We start from the raw sequence: 19,611 nt of genomic DNA, 5'->3' as shown, positions 1-19,611 counted from the left end.
ATCCTGTTGACTGCTGAAATAATTATAATTATTGCTACCAATAATGATATTAACAACAGATTTTCAATATTATTTCTATGTGTAAATACTGGCAAATTTATTGTTCCTGTTTTAGTCACCATTACTTTTTTCAATGCCTTCAAGTTTTCTGGAATACTTTTACTAAAAACATGATATCAATAAAATAATATTGTTAAATTCTTCCAATTTGGTTTCCATTCCTAGTTCATACTTACTGACAACCTGTAAGAATTCTTGCCTCCAAATTGACCTTTTGTGAAGGTCCGTTCAGATGAAATAATCTTGGGGATAGAGATTTCCAATATTCCCCTAAATACCACTTATAGGAAGACCTAAGTTGCCCTATCATAGTCTTTAGAAGTTGCAGTCCTTTTTTATGTAGTTGCATTGTATTATTACGGCTATTAAGTTTCCTTTATTTCCTTCACTGGTTCCTGATGGGAATTAAATTCTTTTCTTTCCTTCTTGTCTGATTGCCCTCTGTCTTCTATCTACCTGAGGACATTGTAGCCCAGCTTAAGAACTGGATCTCAACAAAATCCTCAGGCTATAATTGCCATTTCAATTTTCTTTCCTGTCTTAATCATAAATCATACTGTGAGTAGTGACTGATTTTAGATAAACAAACTGATATAGGGGGGAAATAAGGATTGATTTAAAAATCTCCTGCTGTCCAGTTTGTTTGTTTTTTTTTTCCCTTTCTCACACAGAAAAGTTACATCACATGAATATTTTTAAATGGTTGGCACTATAGGTATCAAATACCAACATTTTATGTTTAGAACAGGTGCCTGATCTACCGTTCTTCTCTTTTAGCTGTCAAAAATATCGAAGAGATAGAAAAGGTCAAAGCTGCCTGAGGGAACTTAATGGTGCTTAAAGGTTATAATGATTGAAAGAGATAGCTTGAAGTCCACATATATCACAACTTCAGATGTCATTTTATATCTCATGTGTAAACAGTACAGATTTTCTTGAAGAGATGTTGGGAATGTGCTAGGTTTTGGAAGAGGAGAAGAGTATACAAAATAGGTAACAGCAAACCAATTGAGATGCATTCCACTAGCTTAAGATCAATGATAACAGAAGATTGATGATACAGGCTCCTTCTTGCCAGAAAAACACCAGCCTGTTATTATTACCACAACAGATGTAATGCCATCCACACATCATTAAGTGATTTTGCAAAATACTAGAAGTACATTAAATTTTCACAGTTTCTCTTCCTTACCCCAACACCCTATAATGATGTGATGAAGCACCCAGTCTAAGCAGCATAGCTGTATCAGGTAAGATTTAGACAATGCATCTGAAGTCGTGGAGACAATACATGAAAAATGAGGGAGGAAGGAAGGAAGCAAGGAAGCAAGGAAGGAAGGGATGGAGGGAGGGAGGGAGAGAGGGTGGGAGGGAAAACAAAGTTAGAAGTTAAAAATCATATGGAGGGGCAGAATTTTGATCTTATGTTAACTTAAATACTTTTTTATTTCTGACGCTATTCATTTTATATAATATTTAGGACATGGTGAACCTAAGGCTCACAAAGCCCTGAGTTGAGGTCTTTCCACTGATATTTATTGGATAGGTGGATTACTCATTGTTTAAGATATTAAATCACAAAGCAGGTAGAATCTTCATTGATAGGAGTTTCCATTCTAAAGCAATGAAATCACAAACTTATATGGTATATGACAATTGTTCTGGCATTTAAATGAAATACTAAAAGCAAAAAGTAAAGTATTCTTTTACTGAAAACAACTTTGTGTTACAAGGAAGAAGGAATCAAGGAATTAATGAAAAAAGACGGAAAAACTAAACCTTCACATTTCTATGATAAAACTCCATAGATAGATAGATATAGAAACAGAGAAAGAAATAATTATGCTTCTTCCATATCTTCTTTTCTACTACTGGACAGTCCATAATTTATTAATTAGGATACATGGCTGATAGTTTTCTGAATCCATCTTTCAAAGACCATGAAATATGTTATTCCAGAGGGCAAAGGAACTAGAATTACAACCAAAAATCATCTATCTACTCAGTAAAACTTAGCATACTCCTTCAGATGAAAAAATGGAAGACCGGATTTGAACCCAGGTACTCCTGACTCCAAGGCCGGTGCTTTTTCCACTATGCCACCTAGCCGCCCCCCTTTCTAACATTCTTGATGAGTAGACCAGAGCTGAATAGAAAACTGGGCTTTCAAATACAAGTCTCAAGAGAAACATAAAAAAGGAAAACAGGAAAGGGAAATGACAAGTGTCAATCAAATTAAACTATTTACAGTCTTACATCAGAAGGTAATACTTATAATTTATAAAAATTTTTCTCATTAGAATTAGAAGCAGTTAGAAGGAATGTGTGTGTGTGTGTGTGTGACAGAGCACAGGTGTGAGCTGACTATGAAGGAATAATATATATATATTTTTAAAGATTTGATTTATTTTGAGGTTTACAATTTTTCCCCTAATCTTACTTCCCTCCCCCCCAGCCCCCACAAAAGGCAATTTGACAGTTTTTACATTGTTTCCATGGTATACATTCATCCAAACTGAATGTGATGCAAGATAAATCATATCCTTAAGGAAGAAACAAAGTATAAGAGATAGGAATATCAGACAATAAGATAGCAGTTTTTTCCCCTAAATTAAAGGTAATAGTGCTTGGTCTTTGTTAAAATTCCACAGTTCTTTCTCTGGATACAAATGCTATTCTCCATCGCAGACAGCCCCAAATTGTCCCTGATTATTGGAATGAACAAGTCCATCAAGGCTGATCATCACCCCCATGTTGCTGTTAGGGTGTTCAATGTTCTTCTGGTTCTGCTCATCTCACTCAGAATCAGTTCATGCAAATCCCTCCAGGCTTCCCTGAATTCCCATGCCTCCTGGTTTCTAATAGAACAATAGTGTTCATTGACATACATATACCACAGTTTGCTAAGCCATTCCCCAATTGAAGGACATTTACTTGATTTTCAATTCTTTGCCACCACAAACAGCTGCTATGAATATTTTTGTACAAGTGATGTTTTTATCCTTTTTCATCATCTCTTTAGGGTACAGACCCAGTAGTGGTATTGTTGGATCAAAGGGCATGCACATTTTTTCTTGCCCTTTGGGCATAGTTCCAAACTGTTCTCCAAAAAGGTTGGATGAGTTCACAGCTCCACCAACAATGTATTAGTGTCCCAGATTTCCCACAACCCTTCCAGCAATGATTATTGTCTTTTTCTGGACATATTGACCAGTCTGAGAGGTATGAGGTGGTACCTCAGGGATGCTCTAATTTTCATTTCTCTAATAAGTAATGAATTAGAACAATTTTTCATATGACTATGGATCACTTTGATCTCCTCATCTGAAAATTGCCTTTGCATATCCTTTGTCCATTTGTCAGTTGGGGAAGAAGAGATAATATCTTAAAATAATAATAATTATAGAGTTAAATAATTAGTAAATATATATAAATTATATAATTTATAAATAAAAATAATATTAAGAGGTGAGAAAAGCATGCCCTGAGGGAAAGGGAAAGGAAGAGGTAGAATGGGGTAAAATAAAAGAGGCATAAAATGGACAGTGGTTGGGGAAGAAGTGATTGAAACATATTTTCATCAGGATTGGGTCGAGGAAGAAAAAACATATACTCTTAGTTGAGTATAGAAATCTATCTTACCTGACAGGAAAGTATCTTGGAGGGAGATAAGAGATAAGGGCAGATTGGTTGAGGTGGTATTCAGAAATAAAGTACTTTTGAGGAGGGACAGGGTGAAAGGATAGAGAGAACAGAATAAACAGGGGATGGATAGAATGGAGGGAAATATACTTAGCAATTGTTAATGGTGAAAAAAATTATGAAACTTCTCTTTATCTTTCAGATAAGTAATCAGTTATCTATAGCCATATAAAAAATGATCTAAATCACTATTTTTTTTGTTTTTTCAAGGCAATGGGGTTAAGTGACTTGCCCAAGGTCACAGAGCTAGGTAATTATTAAGTATCTGATACCAGATTGAACTCAGGTCCTCCTGACTCCAGGGCCGGTGCTCTATCTACTGTATCATTTAGCTGCCCCTCTAAATCTATATTGATTGGAAAAATGAAAATTAAAACAATTCTAAGGTATTACTTTTATCTATTAGATTGGTTAATAGCTCAGGAAAGGAAAAAAAAGACAAGTGTTGTAGGGAATGTGGGAAAAAATGAGACATTAATGAACTGTTGGTGAGTTGTGAACTGATTCAATCCTTTCACCTAACAATACCACTAGAGGGTCTGTATCAGAAAAGAGATTTAAAAAAAAAAAAGGAAAAAAGACCTAGACATACAAAAATACTTATAGCTGCTCTTTACTGGTGACAATAAATTGGACTTTGAGGGGATGATGGCCTATCAACTTGGGCAATAGCTGAACAAACTGTGGTCTGTGATTTTTTTGTAATACTATTGATGAAGCAAAGCGAAATAGAATAATATTGATGAAGAAGAAATGATGAGCACTGTGCTTTCAGAACAATCCTGAAAAGACTTACATTAACTCATGCAAACAGAAACATACAAAATAATAGTAATATTGAAAGATGATTAGACTTAGCTGTTCTCAACAACACAATAATCCAAGACAACTCTGAAGGACTCAGAATGGAAAATGCTATCCAGCCCTAGAGAAAGAACGTATGTTTTCTGACTACAGATTGAAGCATACCTTTTTTAATTTTCTTTTTCTGTTTTTAAATCTGTTTTCTTTTACAACATGACTAATATGGAAATATGTTTTGCATGACTACACATGTATAACATGTATAGAATTGATTACCTTCTCACTTGGGTGGGGAAGGATGAAGGGTGGGAACTTGGAACTCAAAGTTGTACAAAAGAATGTTAAAAATTGTTTTTCTATGTAATTGAGGACAAATAAAATACTAAAAATAGTAGCTAATTCACTTAAGACTTAATATAACAATTTTTCCGAAAAGTCTTGAATCTCTCCTTTGAACTGTCCTGCATCAGTTCTGATCTTGACTGTTTTCTGTTTCTTCCCTTAGGTGCTTCCCCTTTTTCGATTTCAAATACTTTGTTACTTTAATAATCATAGCTCTTTGCCTCTGGATCTTCTTTTTATTTTTGCTGAATACCTAGGACAGATTCTTTATTTCATAATTTCTTTATTTCATTATTTCCAGCCTTGCACTCAAAATATTACCCATTGTGAAACCTGAGTAGCCACCTCAGAAAATGGCATTCAGCCTTATGACCTGGATTTCATTCTTGGTTCTTATTAGGGTCAAGATTGAAAAGAATTGTAGGTCTTAATCGGTAGTAATTACAGGTCTCCTCTGTGAATTGCTTCGGGCAATTCAATATAATAAAACGATTTAATTACATAAGTTAGAAATTTGTATAATTAGAATATTTCAATAATTTGGATTTAGAATCTTTAAGGCTTTCTTATACTCTTATTCAATCACCCTGCATCATATAAGGAAGGGGGAATTGAGTAGCCACCATGACATTTTGATCTGATTAGTCTCAAATCAGTTTCCAGTCAAAATCCTCCCAAAATATATTTCACCAACTTCTTGTAAATTTTGGTAGCATTTTTAATTTTAACATAATACTTCTACTGGGGGAAAGCTGTTTTTATAAAAGGAGGGGTAGGAAAGGGATGGAATTAGAATAATTCTTTATTCTTTCTTCAGGACAGTCAGATTAATTACCAAGTTTATGGAACAATTTCAAAAGGACATGGACATCAAAGGAGCAAATTGTATGCTATGTCTTGTACTAGACCTTGGAGGTTAAAAAAAAGAAAGGAAAAGGAAAGAAAAAAGGACAGACACAAAAGAATCCCTGCCCTCTAGCAACTGAAATTCTCCTAAGGCTTAGGAATAATCCATCCATATATCAACAATCATTTATTATTTATGCAAATTAATAATATATGGAAATTTGGAGAGGGAAAAAAATCAAATGGATTGAGTGAAATCAAAACAGGATTCCCACAAACGACAGTACCTGAACCAGACCTTAAAGGATGAAAAGGTTTATAAGAGGTAGAAGAAAGGAGACACAGTAGTTGCTTCTTTCTTCTACATAAATATAAATCTAGAATAATTAGTCATATATTCAGGATTATGGGAGTTATCTTGTGGGGTGTGACTATAATTGTTTGTAAAGCAGAGTCCTGAATTATTATATCAGGTGACTGGATTTCTAATTCTGATTCAATCTTTAGCTTGCTGTGTGATCTTAGGCAAATCACTACCTCTATAGGTTTTGGTTTCCTCATTTATACAATGGAGTTGGGTTCAAACAGATAATTGACCGGATGATTGATTGATTGATTCCAACTTTAATGATCCCATGAACTTCTAAGGCAAGAAGCCTCTTATATCTAAGTCTAAGAGCAATGAGAACTATGGAAACAAATTCTTTCTGTATATTAAAGCAAATGAGGAAGATTAAAGGATCACGGGTTGGAATTGGAAGGTATATTTGTTATTGCTCAGTCATTTTGGTTGTATCTGACTTTTCCTGACCCCATTTGGGGCAAGGACAGCTGAGCAGCTTACAATTTCTTTCTCCAGTTCATTTTACAGATGAGGAAACAGAGGCAAATAAATTTAATTGACTGCTAAGAAAACAAAGACTTTTGCAGTCTCTTATTTTTGTTAAAGTGGAAACCAGGTTTTATTGAAATAGAAACATTTCATCCAGGCTTTATGATTTTTTAAATTAAATTCAGTATTCTGGAGGATTCCAAGTCCCATTCATAAGTTTCTGACTGAAGCATCTTCTCAAGTGTACAGATCTTTCTTTAACTACAGGGGTGATTGCCATCGGGACAGAGAGAACAGGCTCACAGCTTTTTGGTGGGAGAGAAGTAATTTTCTGTGTATACATCTTGTAAATAATATTACTGGATAACATTTATATAGGGCTTTTAAGTTATATAAAACAAGTTTGGGGCATCACTTCATTTGTTCCTCAAAACAATCTTTGGATCAAGGTAAGGCAGGTATGAATACATCTTATAGATGGAGAATCTGAAGTTCACCAAGATTAAGTAATTCAAGCATGGTTATAAGATAATTGATAATGATACCATACATTTAATTATTAGAGGCCAATTATTCCAACACCTGGATTTTACAAAAGGGGGAATTGAATCCTACATACTTGCTTGTGTATGACCTAGTAATATGTAACATATTTAACCCATGTTTTCTAACTGTAAACACATCATATTTTCCAGTGCACCAGTCTTGTCTCCATAGTCTACAGTTGGCTACTAAGTACCTCCTAGGTTCCATCTGTTATTCTCAATGTATTGCCAGTACAGACAGAAATGAAACAGTCCCTTCCCCCAAGGAGTTTATAATCCATAACGGGTAGAAGCCAAAAGTAAAATTCAAACCCATATTTTCCCCAAGGCAAAGGTCAACTCGTTTTCCCTTCCATCATAGTTCCTTTCCTCATACTCTATTGCCTCTTTGCATATAGTAACAGAGTGAGATGCAGATCATGCTACTTTCTTGTAAACAATTTATAAAGGAATTGTCAACCATTTCTAGGTATACATGAAAATCTGAGACTCTTAAACATTAAAACATCATCAATTCCTTTGTTATTCCCAAGAATCTTATTTGACCCTGAGAATTTCTAGAAATATAGGATTATTTTGTGTAATAATAAATTTAAAGTGTAAATGTAATTGTTCTAAGGGGAAACTATCATGCACCTAATCTGACTTTCACTTGCTGAAACCTGATGCAAACACAATTCATTTCTCCTTATCTCTTTATGTTAGAGCTATGATGGCTTATCCTCCTAAACTAATTCATTAAATCTGTTCCAGTAACCTGCTAGAATACACACACACACACACATACACACACACACATACACACACACACATTTACACACAAACACACACAACACACTCTTAAAAATGATCAGTTTCAGTTTTGTTGTTTATATCCTGGGTTTCTATCTCTAGGATTCAAAATATTCAAAAACATTAGTCAATCTAATCAATGTTAATAACTTTTTGGTATTGTTTTTTGATACACACCATTTTATTGTTCTAGAGAATTCACAAGGAGCACGATTCATTGATCAATACAGATCTCCACCTTTTGGGGACTTAGAGTCCTATAGTCAATATGTATTAAAGGTGAGCTTGTCCCCAAGGCTTCCTAACTTTAAGGTCAGTTCCTTAAAAACATCTGCCCTATGAATTTGGTATATTTAATTAAAGAAAAGTCAAAGTCATGTAGGAATTATTATTCTACTGCTGAGAATTTGACTTATTTTTTAAAAATCATTTTAACATTTAATATAAACATATCTAACATGGGGTCCTTAAACTAGGTTCCATGAACTTGTTTTGCTTCATTTTGGATTGTGTTTCCACAATTGTATTTCAATAAAATTGATTTCTTCTGTGATTCAATGAATCTTATTTTAAGCATTTAAAAACATTATTCCAAGGAATCTATCCCCCCCTTTGCTAGATGATCAAAGGGGTCCAATATACTATAATAACCCTGAACTGGTAGAGAGTAATATTGACCAGAAAGTCAATCTTTGAGATGCCTTTGAGATCTTGGTTTGTATACTGTTTCTGAGGCATATTAGTCCTTTGACTCTGGTCAGATAATTTGACCTCTCACTGACTGAGGAAACTCTCTAGGAGAGCATCCTCCTTCCTCATATAAATCTGATGACTAGTAGGAAAGAAAGAGAGCATATTCCAATGAGAACTTGTGTATCCATTCCAATTCATAGTGTAGCTATCAAAAAAAGGAAGGAAAATAGAAAATAGTAATACCACATTTGTGTATAATCTCTTGTGGGGGAATGTCACAATTTGTTTTCAGGAGTAGGCATATCAAGCATTCATTTAGTTCACTTGCTGGCCAAGACCAATTATGAATTCTCTCAGGACTGTGTCTTCCCTGGTCAGTCTTCTATTATATTTTGATTTGGGAGAATATCTGCTGAGCTGAATTGGTAGAAGGAGATTACTGAACTAGACAGCTCCTGTACCAATGAAGTCATTGGTGCACAGTCCTTATCCCTGGCCATAGGTCACTACCACTCTAAGCTGATTATACGTGTAAATTTTAATGGATGGGGAGGAACTGGGAGTTGTAATTATTAAAAATAGCTTTGATGATCTCCTACATGAAAGCTCAATGATAAGATTTTGGTCAATGATTAAATTGGGGTCTGGACTAGTGATTTTTATGGGAACAGTTCGGTGCACCATGGTGCATAAAGTTACGTGTTTGAAGTCAGGAAAACTCTTCTACAAGCAGTGGGATCCAGGGGCTTATCAAACTGTGCTCCCAAATCATCTTTACTTTATTTTAGTTGAAAACTTCTCAATTCAAGAACCCACCATCCTCAGTTTCTCCTGGCATCAGGAATGGGCAGCCACACTTGGTCCTAAAGACTCTTAAATTTTAAAGTTCTACTTCTTCATTTTTATCTAAAATATTAAAATCAATGGCAGCAATCTCTGACAAACATTCCCCCTTTCAATAGAGATACAGTCTGCTCCCCCTTCCTAAATGATTGTTTTTGTAGTCTTTGGAGCATCTATAAATCATTAAGTATCGAACTTTTTTTTTCCCTTCTGGTTCCACAGTCTCATCTACCTGAAATGACTTTCTTTTGTTCATTTTGGCAAAGAATCTGTTGATCCAGGAGGTGTAAATCCCATCCCATCTGTGGATGATGCTAACAGCTCTCACCCCTGTCACACTACATTTCAGGAGGCAATTTTTAGCAAAAAAGTCACCCCAGACTGCACTACCTGTTGTTTGGCAACTCACACCTTCCCTTTCACATCTCAGAAGCAATGTTGTTATAGACCTAATGCCAGTGTGCATGGTTACCATTTTGGGAACAATATGTATCCAGCACGGTCTTGGAAAACTCACTGGGAAACGATGCCTGCTTGCTGATTAAACATTAAGCTGAACTGGCCCAAACCCATTCTGTATGTTGAGTAAATTGTCCCTGCTAACACAAGATGAAAATCTGCTCCTAATATTTAACTCGATATTAGATGACTAAGATATTACTCAGTAATTGTTTGCATTCATCACGTGTTTAAGAACAATAATATCAAATGAGAGAGATATATAGTAAAAGCAAAACTGCTTTGCAAATCTAAAAACACCACATAAACATTAACTACTGAGATGTATAATCCAAACCAATAAGGTTAAAAGAAATACATTTTTTTTCCTGTGAGAACTAATGATAGAGATCAGCTTGTGTTGTAGTACAAAGAGCTCTAGAAACAGTCAAGAGATTTAGATTCAGTCCCAACTCTATATGTCATTTAACTGTTATGAAACTCAATTTCCTCATTTGTTAAAATGAACAAATATCATCCGCCCTGCTTTTTTAATGGAGTTATTTCAAGGACTGAGCCAGGTAGTGCATGGGAAAGCTCTCTGGAAACCAAAGGCATTATACAAGTTAGGTAATATTATCATTCTTGTGTTGAATAATTATAATTGGACAGATTTTCCTGTACATTTGAATTACTAATAGTTTGGGGGGGGAGGTTATTTTTTTTGTCAGCTGGAATGATAATGTAATCAACTTCTAATTATTTACATAGAGATTAACTGTTTTGAGAATTAAATAGCCAGCTAATTAACCTTGAGTCCAAAAGTTTGCCTCTGATTCATGATTCCTTAATCACCCTGGTAATTTCCGGGTCTCTTCCCCTGTCTAGGAGAACTCTGGATTGATAATGAAAAGAACAAATGATAGAGAAAGCTATTGAAAGAGTGGAAGACAGAGTCCTAAATGAGGCAGTAATCCTTTAAACCATCAATTAACTCACTGACTTAGAGAACCAAATTTAGAGACAGGAAGACTTGGATTCAAATCCCACCTCATACTCTGTGTAACTTCAGGCAGGTCATTTCAGTTCATGAGTCCCTATGCAATTTTATACTTCTTACCCATTTAAGTCATAAATGAATTATTATATATATATATATATATATATATATATATTATATATATTGTTTCAGAATCTAGAAGTGAAAGAGGGCAATTAATTTATTCAATGGTTCCCACTTGTACATAATGAATTCTTTCTTTGAGTAAATGGTTGGAAGAAGTTGGTTGCAATCAGCACTAAACAGTATTTTAATTTTTTAAAATTTGAAACTGACTATATTTTATGGGTAAAAATCTATTAGTTGCCAACTGAGGAGTCTTTTTGAAATTAACTGTCTGTGAATAGCCATATCATTAACTGATTAGGCCAATGATCTGTGACCCTTGCTAAAGTGTAAACTCTACCATCTCAGGAATCATATTTCAGGTCTTTTTGAATCTTACTCAGTGTCTAGTAAAATGTTCTCTACAAATGTTAATTCCCTAATTGAAACTACAATATTGATTTTTAAAGAATGCTAAATTAATGTTTCTATTTAAGCCAAAGATACTTTAAGGAATTCTAGGAGGAAAATCATCGTTTTTAATCACTGTCAATGATGGAATGACCAAAAAGGTTAGGCTTGGACACAGAGGGAGTAGTATAATGGCAAACTTCTAATTATGACCCTGGCCTTTTCCCAGCTGGGGAAAAAATGAAAGAAAGAAGATAAAATGTCTATTTCTCCATAATCTCTTAGACCTTAATGTGTCAATGTCATTTTATCTTTAAATAGAGGCTTACAGAGGTTTGACTGATGTTCAAGGGAAGCAAGAGAAAATTCTGAGGGAGAGGCAAAGGCAAGGATTAAGGTGAGAGGAGGAATGAAAGGGAAACTTTGATCCCAATTCCTATTATCACTTACATCACATGGTCCCCTCTCCCTCCAATCTCCCAGCTGCCTTGGTTGGGGGTTGGGAGGAGAAAATCATTCTCAGCCTGAGTAGTAAGCTTTAGTTTTCTGATCAGTCTCCAGCACCTTGGATATTACTTTTGGGGACAGAAGTACCCAACTTTTTTGAATCATTCCTCAATTCTTGGACTGTTAATTTGACTGCTTCTAGTTTTTCTTTGCATGATATATTAGGGTATCGGTGTTAAAATCTCTGCTAATGACTCTCTGCAGGCACGACACTCTCAAGAACAGCCCGAACCTCATTATAATAACTGGAAAATATTTAACAAAACAAATAAAATACAATAAAACATGGATAATTTTTGGTTTTGGTTTTTGTGGGGCAATGGGCTTAAGGGACTTGCTTAAGGTCCCAAAGCTAGCAAGTATCAAGTATCTGAGGCTGGATTTGAATTCGGGTCCTCCTGACTCCAGGGCTATAGCTCTATCCATTACAGCACCTAGCTGTCCCTCAGGATGTGATTTCTTTAAGTCAACTGGTGATTCATAAGGATTTGGCTTTGTTGTCTCATGTCTATTTGAAATGACACTACTGATTTAGAGGACAGAGATTAAGCCTTTAATTTTACTGATATGGGGGGGGGGGGTTCTTAGATAGTCTTTCCCCAGGTAGGTCATTGGATTCCTGTAATTTATGGTCTTAGAGATACCTAGAATTTTGAGAGGCTAATGGACTTGTCCTTGGGTACAAAGCTAAAACTCAGAGATGGGATTTGAACCTTCTTATCCCTGGCCTAAATATACCAGCTCTCCATCCATTAAGTTATGTTGCCTCTCTAACATAATATTTATTTTGAAATTAATTCATTAAAATATAAGTAATTATTGGACTAAAATTGCATTATGATACATTATACCTTGAAATTAATTTTCTTATAAAGTTATTAGAGGAAATCAAATGGTACAGTAGATAGAGAACCAGACCTAGAGTCAGGGAAGAACTGAGTTTAACTTTGACCTCAGACTTGCTAGCTTTGTGATGCAAGTTACTTAACCATGTTTACCTCAGTTTCCTCATTTGTGAAATGAATTGGAAAAGAAAATGAAAAACCACTTCAGTATCTTTGTCAAGAAAACTCCAAATGGGATCTGGAAGAGATGAAATCAACTAATATGATACAACAACAAATCCTAAATAGACATATATATATATATATATATATATATATATATATATATATATATATGTATGTATATTTAAAAATACAGGGAAAATAATTGGCAATCCATAGTCCTAGTCCAGGATTGCTCAGAAATAACTATAATTAAGACTCAGATGCTCCCTCTGCCCCACTTCTATTCTCTGCCCTCATGACTCATTGAATCTTTTCTCTTCTTTCATGGCAAACTGGGCTATGATTTCCAGTTCTATACTTATTAGCTTATTTGCAGACACTCCCAAAGCAGAGACAGGTTTTAAACTGACTTCAAAGGCAGCATTTTCTTCTTTACAAAGCAATCATCAAGGACTGTAGGGTGGTTTAGGGTGAATGGTTTCAGACATGCTGAAATTTTCTGTGATCAAATCACATCAATTCAGGCCCTAATGTTTGGTGAACCACCCCATGCCCAATCCAAATTGCTCAAATCAGGCACTGGAGAACGTGACAGGAAGCCCCTGGATGGACAAGCTCAGATCTTGAATAGAGTCAGAGCATAGAAGTTGTGGGTTGAAACCCTGCCTTCATTATGAGTGTCTTAAAGACAGATTCCCTAGACAATAACTTATAAGCCTGAATCCAACTCTACTGGGAAATGGAAATAGCTTTAGTGTTTGTGACCCTGAAATTTATTTCTCTAGCTTCACAATGTACCCCTGTAACCTTCATAGTTGTCCTGAATTCTTGGCCCAGAGAAAAAATATATTCTCCTCTGGTTATGTATTCTCCTACCCCAGAAGCTCTAGCACAGGTCTACAAAGAACCATCTTCATGACACTGGACATATTTCAGGCTCTTAAGAGCCATTTTCATCAAATTGGGCATGGTTTTCTACCTTCACTCCCAAAGAGACTCATTTTCTACCTTCACTTTTTTTTCCTGTCCTTTAAACCCCCCCCCCAAAAAAAAAACCCAAACAACATTCGGAATCACTGAAGGCAGAGATAAATGGGAGCCTCCTTGCCCAGAATAGCTGTGATTGACCACGGTTCCCTAATTTTATGAGATGAGAAAATGCTCATCTTCACAGTGTCCTCCCTCCACTAGTTTACTATGAGGACCTTACTCTATGCATGCCTAATCAGTCAAGCCATCGTTCTCTATTCCCGGTGATTATATCTAATTTTAAAAACCCTTAGAAATGTCTGTTCAGTCCAAGGACTTTATTGGTGTAACCCTACTTAGAGGACAGGAATAGTCTGGCAAATATGGACAGTCATCAAATCTACATGATGGATTCAAAAGAGTTTAAGGCATCTTTAAGTATTTTTGCGGTTGGCGCCAGTTACTGTTGTTTTCTCTTTGGATTTAATATTCTGACTACATTTCAACCTTCCCCCAAAATTCAAACCAATCAAAAGCATCACTTCTGACTAGATTCAATTCACTTAGCATTTATTAAGCCCCTTCTATATGCTTATAGACCAGGCACTGCCCTAAGTACTGGGGAATATAAAAACAAAACGATGAAATTCTATACCCTTATATATCATATTGGGGGAACTATGGGGGGAAAAACACCATACATACAGATTCATGAGAGCTAGCTTTATTTAGCCTTGTAAGGACTGCATAAAATACTTTAAATTATTATCTCCTTGGATCCTCACGACAAACATGGGAGGTAGATACAGTTATAATCCAAATTTTATGGATGAGGAAACTGAAGTATAGATTACATGGGTGCTAGGTACATTTATTTATCCTAATTTTACAGATTGGAATTGGAATTGCTCCTTGAAGTAGAATTTAATTTTTGGCAATTCAACTTAAAGGTAAAAAAAAACAAGACAAAGAAATCCCCCCAATAAATAAACAAAAAAAAAGCTCAAACAAATCCAAAAAACTCCTTAGTATCCACAGCTTATTTTACAAATTAAATGGAAATTAGCCATGTTTCACAGGCATACAATAATGAAGTCAGTTCAATGGCTCTATAATCCTTTGGTGTGATAGACAACCTAAAATCTCTTCTCTTCCAGTTTTCTTTGGAGCCTTCCAAACAATGAGCTAGCTCTGGCAATATATGAGTCAACTTCATCATCTATGTGTACATCTCTGAAAAGTATATAGCCAAGGAAGGTGATTTTATTCACAATATTAAAAACAAATTCCATTTGCTGTAACAGATGGTTCCACATATAGATCGTGTGGTTCTGGCTGGTAGAGAACCTCTGTTTTTTTGGTGTTCACTGTCAAGCCAAATTTAACATAAGCAGCAGAAAACTGATCCATATTCTGTTGCATGTGAACCAGCCTGGCATGCCCACCTCAAAGATGGCACTGTGTTCCATGAGCAAAAGAGAATCTAGCAGCACAAAGGAATCCCAGGATATGCAAATCTGGGGATATCTCCATCTCAGATATTAAAAAACAGACCACTTGTGCCTAACCTGTGGTAGTAACCTTCTAAGTTCCTATTGGACTGACAATCCACAAACCACATTCCTTGATTCCACCACTATAATGTCAGTGGTCCTCTTCAATTGTGAAAGATGAATGAATAAACAAAAATCCTGGGGAAGTCATAAGTCCATTAACCTCTTGGTACTTCAGTCAACCCTTCAAAACTAATATTTGCAAAGGAAGTTCTATCTGCATTGCTAAAGGAATTGTCTCAACCAGGGAGTTCTGTAAGATTGAGATCTGTCTTCTACTCCCTTTGGTTTACCTATATTTTTACATCTTAATTTTTTTGCACATATCTCTATTGATAGAATGTCAAACTTCTTGAGGACTGGTTCTTGTTTGTCTTTGGATGCCCAGACCTAGCTCCTAACTCAGTTCTGGGAAGGTTATCAGTCACTTCCTGTTGATATGATTTGCTGAAAGTCATTATCTATTCATCTACTCACCTGCCACTCTTCTAAAGTGCATAAGCTCCTTTCCATAGGGATAGTTATTCATACATTAATTATCTTTTTTGCCCCTGAAAGAATCAAGGCTCTCACAATGAGCTTGTTCAGAAAAATATATCCAGAATTCAAGACACGTTCTTCATTTTTCTCTTTTCTTTAACTGTGAAAGCTTCTGAACCACTGGCAATATCCCATTCCATGCTAATGTCACAGAAAATCTGTCTTCTCAGAGCCACTCTTCCACTTCCCTGTCCCACAAAAATATTCCTTTTTTATATGTAGACAGAGAAGATAATCAATGTGTGTAACATCAGTTCTTTTCACATACCTTTTCTATGAGAGAAGGTCAAACAGAGTCTTGAAGTAAACAACAAATGATGACAAAAGAATGTGGCTCTATTAGCAAATAAGGGCCCTGGGGAATGCACATTAACCCTCTTGCACCAACAATTCTCCCTTTTAGAATGAAGGCATGGCATTTACAATGTTCCAGAGATGGGCAATCTTTGTGGCACATTTTAATGATGGATCAGGTACATAACTGTGACTCTGTTTTGAAGATGATGGTTTTATATACCCCCAAGTTTTACATTGTCTCTGACTCTATCTCCATGTAGGACATGAACAAACCACTCCTTACCTCCAGAGTGAGGTGGGGGACCACAAAGCAGCACGACTCCCTGTCCTTCTCGGACCGATACGGTACTTCTCATTTTAGTTTTAAAATTTTCAAGATCTATTTAAAGACAGAATAGAGCAGAACTCAGTTTCAAGGGGGAAGAAAAGACAATAAACTAAGTGTCCAATGATCAAATATATGTTAATAGAACATAATTAAAGCATCCTCCCACTTTCAGGAACCCTGTGAATCTAAACTAAAACAGCATTTGTTTTGGGTGGGAAGGAGATGAGTAACATTTTTCTTGGCCTTCATGTATATTGCTAGACATTTTTTTTGCATAGAAACTAGTAACTCTGGATAAAACCGTATCTTATTAGTTTTGTGATTTTTGGAAATGATGACAAATAAAAAGCTGACTGTGTCTGCAGAGGTGAGAGAAAGTGTAGACGTGAGCCAATTAATCAGATAATGTGATTCAGAGGTCGGGGAAATTGCTCTGAACCAAAAATAAGTCTTTAATAACTAAGGCCAACCTAGTTATTCAGAGTGAATCCACTAAATACTTGCTGAACTTTCCATTTTTCTCCTACAAAGATAACCAATATTCCATAGTTTTCCCCTTGAAATATTTTATTGTCAATAAAGCATTATGGGGAAAAAATTTTAAACACCAACAACTTTAGATTTACCTCTAATCAGTTTCTATGTTAGGTTCAGAAGAGCTTAAAATACTCATTTTTCTTTTGTATAATATGAGACCTATTTGTTCAGTGTCATCGAGGTTTGTTCTCTATAATAAATGGAACCACAGCATGAGAAATTAATAAGACAAGTAGAATTCAATTTATAGTAGCACAGTTGGTATAATTCATGTGTGCCTCCTTGTTTTTAGCAGTGAAACAAATAGAAAGAAGTGGGAAAAGAACACATAACATTATTTTTGAAATGATTCTTAAAGTCTTCCAATCCATGTTTGCCATTCTTCTGGTTATTGTTTAAAAGTTAAAAAAAAAGAAAGGAAAAGAATAAAGTTAATTTTGACTCATATTAGTGAATTTTAAAATTCAAACTCTTTTTTTCCATTAAAAAAGGAAATCTCATTAAAGCAGACATTCAATGAATATAATTCCTCTTTTTAAATTCAGTTTTGAATTCAAAGACTGAAGATTATGTTTCCCTTCTTTCAAAAGAGAGGGAGAAAACTATATATTTAGAAAGAGACAAGAGACATATGTTGTCAGACATGACCAGTGTTCAACTGGACTTTGTTCTACTTGGTAAGTGTTATATACATATATATATATATATATATATATATATATATATATATTTATATACATATACATATAAATATATATATATATATATATATATATAATGTAAAAGGAAAGGAAATTTGTGCTATCCACGGGAAATTCACTTAGTATTTTTATTTCAATTCAATTTTAATCCAACTCAACAATCATTTGTTAAATTCTTACTACTTGCCAGGGAAGTGATCCAGGTGCTAGAGACATAAAAATGGAAAGGAAAGGAGTCATTAATGCTCAAGATGTTTTCATTCTTCTGGTGGATTAAGAAGGTATTGCAAAGATACTAATGGAGTATAGGGGACTTTCACTATTTGTTCCTCATTTGTGCTACCCACAACATCCATTTTTTGCCTAATCATAGTTGTGTAATGATATCCTTTATCTATTACAACACAACTAGATGAAACTGTATTTGGGAAATTCATCTACAAAATAAATGAAAAATAGAATATAATCTACAAAATAAATGAAAAATAGAAAATAATCTATAAAATAAATGAAAATAGAATATAATCTTGATAATGTTAATTTGTGATTTTCCAATTCAATATGTAGGAATCTGTTTCTATTTGAGTTTGACACTACTACTTGAGTCCAGTCCTCTTGCACAATTGCTCTTTTGAATGTGCTCATAACTTTACTGCTCATTAAAATTCATCAAATATTTTATTTATGTTCTTTTTCATATCACTCTCACTTCCCAAATATACCCCCCCTACTATAAGCTTTCATTGTTACAAAGGTCCCTTAAATTCATCACGTGTCATTTCTCATGGCAAAATAATATTATGTTATGTGTATATATCACAATTTATTCAACCCTTAATAGATGAACTACCATTTTTATCCCAGAGAAAAACCACAACAAAACATAAATATTTTCATACATGTGCCTATGAGTCATTTGTATTTCTCTCATTTTTACTTATAACCCAACTGTATCTTCCCCATTGAGTTGTTGCCACAGGAATGTGGGCATGAAGACAATTGCCTTCAAGACCTATAGATTTGTTATCTCCAAATCTAATACCTCCCATCAGTTTCCACTCCTGACCATCTCTCTTGTCTTAGCTCCAAAGACCAGAATATACCCCCTCATTCTCTGTCCATTCCACTTTATTTTTCCTATTTGATCGCCTTCCTTTTGCCTTCTTCTCTGTCAGCAGCAACAGTTCAAGAAAAGCTAAGAAACATTATTTTAGAGAATTATTTCCACTTTGTTCATCTCATTGGTAAACGCAATGGTAAAAAATATTTCCATGGTAATTATTTTCTATGAGGGGTCACTTGAATAATTCTTTCGTATGATCATTGCCTTCAGAGGCAATTAAGAGTCCAATCACCTCATTTTTAAGATGAGGAAACTGAAATGGAGAAAGGTTAAATGACTGAGTCACACAGCTTGCAGCAATCTGCAATCTGTTCCTTTTTTTCTTAATTCTTTTTTTTTTTTTTTAGGTTTTTGCAAGGCAAACGGGGTTAAGTGGCTTGCCCAAGGCCACACAGCCAGGTAATTATTAAATGTCTGAGACCGGATTTGAAACCAGGTACTCCTGACTCCAGGGCTGATGCTTTGTCCACTGCACCACCTAGCAAACCCCTCTTAATTCTTTTTAAAAATTGATTTTACAGCAATGAAATTTCTTTCTAACTCTAAAGTTCTTTCCTGCTCTAAGCCTACCTACGACACTTAGATCTGTTGATAATTTGTACCTGAAGACTATGGGGAAAAATAAAAGATAGA

The 19,611-nt window shown here is 35.0% G+C and overlaps 1 protein-coding gene across 1 annotated transcript in view; it reads right to left on the bottom strand.

Annotated features, from left to right (window-relative positions):
* CNTN3 (contactin 3) overlaps positions 1 to 19,611 on the bottom strand; it is a 378,875-nt gene that overhangs the window by 194,638 nt on the left and 164,626 nt on the right. The window contains exon 4 of the mRNA XM_074198709.1: positions 16,573 to 16,668. Within this exon, the coding sequence (XP_074054810.1) occupies positions 16,573 to 16,668 (96 nt within the window). The remainder of the gene's footprint in view (positions 1 to 16,572; positions 16,669 to 19,611) is intronic.

Source organism: Macrotis lagotis, chromosome 8, assembly GCF_037893015.1.
Source record: "Macrotis lagotis isolate mMagLag1 chromosome 8, bilby.v1.9.chrom.fasta, whole genome shotgun sequence".
NCBI classification, from domain to species: domain Eukaryota; kingdom Metazoa; phylum Chordata; class Mammalia; order Peramelemorphia; family Peramelidae; genus Macrotis; species Macrotis lagotis.
Note: the sequence above shows the minus strand (reverse complement) of the source record. Positions and strands in the feature narration are given on the sequence as shown.